At 49.1% G+C, this 4,760-nt stretch overlaps 1 protein-coding gene across 2 annotated transcripts; it reads right to left on the reverse strand.

Annotated features, from left to right (window-relative positions):
* Window positions 1-453: 453 nt before the first annotated feature.
* FABP5 (fatty acid binding protein 5) lies at window positions 454-4,310 on the reverse strand. Of its 2 annotated transcripts, none has more exons than XM_040994041.1 (4): window positions 4,127-4,310; window positions 1,599-1,771; window positions 1,182-1,280; window positions 454-707 (listed from the first exon to the last, which is right to left on the reverse strand). In XM_040994041.1, the coding sequence occupies exons 1-4, from the start codon at window positions 4,203-4,205 to the stop codon at window positions 654-656; spliced, it is 405 nt and encodes a 134-aa protein (XP_040849975.1). In that variant the 5' UTR covers window positions 4,206-4,310; the 3' UTR covers window positions 454-653. The 2 variants fall into 2 exon arrangements, with proteins under 2 accessions (XP_040849975.1, XP_040849967.1); XM_040994033.1 differs by having other exon boundaries at window positions 1,179-1,280.
* Between the last annotated feature and the right edge of the window lie 450 nt (window positions 4,311-4,760).

Consider the following 4,760-nt stretch of genomic DNA (forward strand, 5'->3'; position numbering starts at 1 on the left):
TACTATGTTTTCTGCAGTTGTAGCTTTCTATATAATTCGTTAGAATATATTTCAAAATAGCACCCTCTAGATTACCCCACAATTTATTCAATCTGTAGTTGCTAAAACAAATGGGTCTGGCATTGCTGTGCAACAAGTTAAGCCACTGCTTGCCACACCCACATCCTGTACATGGAGCTGGTTCCAGCTACTCCACTTTCAATCTAGCTCCCTGCTAATGTGCCTGAGCAGCGAATTGATCCCAGGGCTAGAGTTCCTGCCAACCACATGAGAGATCTAGATGGTGATCCTGACTGCAGCCTGGGCCAGCCCAGGCTGTTGCAGGCATCTGGGGAGTGAAAGAGTAGAGAGCAGATGCTTCTCTCTGTCTTTCAAAGCAGTAAATTTTCAAAAAACAAATTAAAAAGCTTATCATGAGTTTCCTAGAAAGTGGAAGAATGTCTACCACACATATTAGCACAAACATATTTTATTGACTACCCAAAGGGATGATTCTAATTTAATCAACACTTTTGGAATAGTTTCATGTAAAATGCTTGTGATAAAGATAATTGAACATAGTCATGAAAAAAAAAGCAGTATGGAGATTTGCTCATTGAACTGAGCTTGTTCATCTTTGCAGCTAATTCCTGTCCAAGGCAATGATGGAATTTTTATTCTGCTTTCTCGTAGACCCGATGACAAGTGACATTGTTCATGACGCAGTCCTAGGACAAAGAATGATATCAAAGAATTAGGATAACCTTGTTCTCCAGAGCAATAGTGGTAATAAAATTCTGCCAGAGTCTTTCAAACTCTTGTAATCTACTTCACAGATGCATTTTAGAGAAGGCAGCAACTTCTTTGTTGCTTATGATATGTACAGTTTCTAGGGAAGACTAAAGTGTTGAATACAGCATCTGAATTTTGCACTTGGCCTTGGTAAATAACAAGTACTTCAATGGAAGGATGGATGCTCAGGTCAGCAGCCTGCCAAGATTATGCTACAACTAAGCAAGGAATTCCCACAGTTCCAACAATATCCTGTCACTTGACTAGGCCCGTAAAGGTGTGTCTCAGTGAGCAGCAGCGTACTATTTAACTCACTATGATGCAACTTTTGTCTTTCCTAACGTAGCCTTCCTGTTTGTAACTGATGACCGAGAACACTTACAGGAATCATGAATTCAGGCACTTACCACCAGAAGTTTCCCATCCTGCACTTTCCGGGTTATTGTGCTCTCCTTCCCGTCCCACTCCTGATGTTGAACCAATCCGTTGTCTGTGAGGGTGCAGACAGTCTGCAAAAATAAAGTTTACTTTTTAAGCTTCCAATGTGTGATACAGCGTTTGTGTGACTCAGAACCTTGCCAGTAAATGTTTTCTTCATGATCTCCCTTCTGCACTTCCTGCATCAATCATGCCTGTATTTTTCATAATACAGTTTGTGCTTTTCAACCCAGAGCTCAGAGATATTCTACAAGCCATTCCTTCTACCAACTGGTCACAACACAACTCGAAAGTAACTTTTTCATTAACTTCTTCCCTGTAAAGCAGTAAAACTATTATAACCCATCATTCTAGAAACTTCTATGACTTTGTAGCGTTATGTGACTGACCTGAGTTTTTCTGCCATCAGCTGTAGTTTCTTCAAACTTCTCTCCCAGGACACAAGTAAACTGTGTTGTTTTCAAAGTACTCTCAGTTTTTACGGTGAGGTTCTTGCCATCATAGGAGATGATACAATCTGGCTTGGCCATTCCACCCATTTTTCTCAGAGCCAGTCCCACTCCTGGAGAACGTTGAATCATATTAAATAACAGCAAGATCAAATAGCTCGTTAACATAGTGAAAGCAATTATTCATTTGTAATCCTTACAGCTGGCAAATTTTCACTTATTCATGTCTTTGTCACAACTGTAGACCCCGACCTGGTGCTCACTTACCATTTGCCAGCACTGGCCGTCCTTAAATCACTTAAATCTTTGGGGGGCAAGAGGCAGGGAAGGGGGGCTGGAGATTACCATCTCCATTTTGTAGGTGATAATAAACGAAGGCATCATCATTCAACTGGGATAGGCAGGACCTGGGAACAGGGCAGGCAACATGGCTGCAAATCCCAGCTCTTGGCCCTCATGTTATGCTGGTTTACAGAAGGTTACAGGAAAAGCAATGGCCTTCTTAAGTACACCCACTCAAAGCAGCTGTCAGATGATAGATCCAGAGTCTTCAGAACTACACTCAGGCACCTGCTTGCTTTCTCATACACATTGGATTCTATCTCTGTGTGACACTCTTCCAGAAAAGAATCTGACATACAAAAGGCCTTTGAAAAACATTTGATTGATAGCCCTCACAAAACAGAAATAAACTCTGATATAAACTAAGTTTTAAGCGGTACAACTACTCTGCTAACAAATGGGGGGAAATTTCCCTCAAAAATAGAAAATATGAATACTATACTGCATTTTCTAGCGATGAAATTTTATACTAAATTATACATTATTTTTTTATGTATCCATCCCTTAATGCTAACATTCCCAAAGAATCTTAGATCCAAGCCCATTGTCTGTTTTACTCATGAAGAGACCCCAGCCTAGAGATCATGGCTGTTCTTCTGAGGAACAGGAGCCAGGCTCAGCGCTGGTGGCCCATGCTGCTAAGCACTGTTGACTCCCACTGTGGATAAAGGCGTTCTGCTTTTCTCACACTTTGATGGATCCCCAGGAGGCTGAGCTTAGACAATGAGCATGCCGGAAGCATCCTGAAAAGTTCAGGAATTCTACCAACACTCCCTGGCTCGCAAGGGAGGATGCAGAAGTGCTCTCAATGTGGTCCTCAAACCTGCGCCCATACAACATATTCCAGACTGCAGAAAATAAGTTCTGCCACAGTCACCTTCAGCTAGTCCGTAGTGAATCAAACTACAAAAACCCAAACCAAACCAAACACTGCTTTCTTGGTTAACTTATCTTATCACACCAGCCGCCACCCGACACTGGCTTCAGGAAAGCCAGTTGAGACATTCTGCATGCCAGTGAGCAGAGGTCAACAGAGAGGCCAACGTAGTGACCTCACCTGAGGCTATCGGGTCAGCACCTGCTTGGCCCCAGCAAGCCGTCAGGACTGGATGCCCTACTTCCTCCCAGTGGCCTGGGACAGAGGCCACCAAAATGGGCCAATGCTCGCTATCTAAGCCAAAGCCTCCCCCAGCTTACAAAGGCAGTCCCTGGCTTAGCAAAGGTCAGGGACAGAAGCAATATTTTGACTGCCAGAAAGTGAATCTTCTGACAGACCTTTCTTGGCCTCGGGAAGGCCTGGGAAAAAAAAAAAAAAAAAAACGCCCTTTTACAAGACTTCACTCATCCTCATGCCATTAGCAGCTGCGGGCCAGTAGTGGCCAGAACACTGTTCTCCAGCCAAGCCCACTGCCTCCCAGCCTCCCCAACTCCCGCTTTAGACCCTGGGGACAGACCAGCAGCCACCTGCAGGCCACCATCCCGCTGGGGTGCCTCCGTCCGTGCAGGCAGCAGATAAAACACGCGCTATTGGCTCCCGGTGCCTAAGCGCCCTCCTAGGCAGCAGGCGAGCAAGACCCTATAAACTGCACCTATCCGAAGGACCCGCTTGCCTGGGAGGACCAGCAGAGAACCTGGGGAGCTGCAAAGGAGAGTGCAGCGGGAGCTGAAGCTGCAGCTCATTTCAGGCCCTGCAACCCCGGTATTGGAAACCGCGACCTCACACACCGCGTCCCTGGAGCACAGGGAGGCGACCAGGCGCTTCCCAGGAACAAAACCTGAGGCAGCATAGCGGCACCAGAGGGAGAATGAGTGGGAGCGAAGGAATAAGAGTCGAGGCGGTGGAGAACAGGGGTGGGTCGAGATACGGGCACTTTGTGAGCAGAGAGGGTAACGGACGCAGAAGGACCCGGCGACTGCCGCGTGGGCAAAAGGAAAGGAGAACTAGCGGGGGACCACGCGGCGGAACACCTCCGAGATCGCGCGCCACGCTGCACTCACAGCCACGTGGTGGTGGCGCGATGGGAGGGGCTGAAGTGGGGAAATCAGCCCTTTCCACCCGGGGGCCCAGCTCGCCGGCGGGGCTTCGGGACCGTCCCCTCCTCAGCACACGCGACCCAGTGCCTCACCGAGTTCCTTCATGTATTCATCAAAGCCTTGGCTCTCCACTAAGCGCCATCTTCCCACCAGGGTTTGAATATCGGCCATGGTGGGCGCAGAGCGGGCTGGCAGGCGTGCGTGTGCAGGGAGCAGAGAGGGATCCGGAGCGAGAAGCTGGGCGTGCGGCTCTCGGAGCCAGCAGCTGCTTATAAACCCTTCCAGAGCTGCAGCCTGCCCGGGATCACACCGGGTGGCCAATGGGAGGCGCGCCTCGCCCGGCCCCCCGGCCCGCCCCCCGGGTGCCGCGGACCGTCCCTCCCGGGATCCGGAGGTGCGAACCGGCTCCACCTGCCTGCCCCGGGACGCTGGAGCTCCTCGGGCACCTCTTGCAAGCTGGGACTCGCCCGGGCGTCCCCTCACCCCAAATCCTGCACGTCCCTCCACCTCCATGGGCGCAGGAAGCCGGAAAGGGCGAACCGGGGTCCCCGAATGGGGGTAACCTCATGACTACCAAGTCACCGCTGTTTTTCCTTTCCAAGTCCCAGGGGCATGGGTTAGTCCTCGCTGGAACTCACTGATCGGCTGTATGGTTGGTTGGTGGAGTGGCTGATGAAATGCTTTGCTTCCTTAACCTTATAATTTTTGTCAGCCAGTAAACCCACA

This window comes from Ochotona curzoniae, unplaced genomic scaffold (assembly GCF_017591425.1).
Source record: "Ochotona curzoniae isolate NIBS_2020 unplaced genomic scaffold, NIBS_Ocur_1.0 contig_1071, whole genome shotgun sequence".
In the NCBI taxonomy this organism is placed as follows: domain Eukaryota; kingdom Metazoa; phylum Chordata; class Mammalia; order Lagomorpha; family Ochotonidae; genus Ochotona; species Ochotona curzoniae.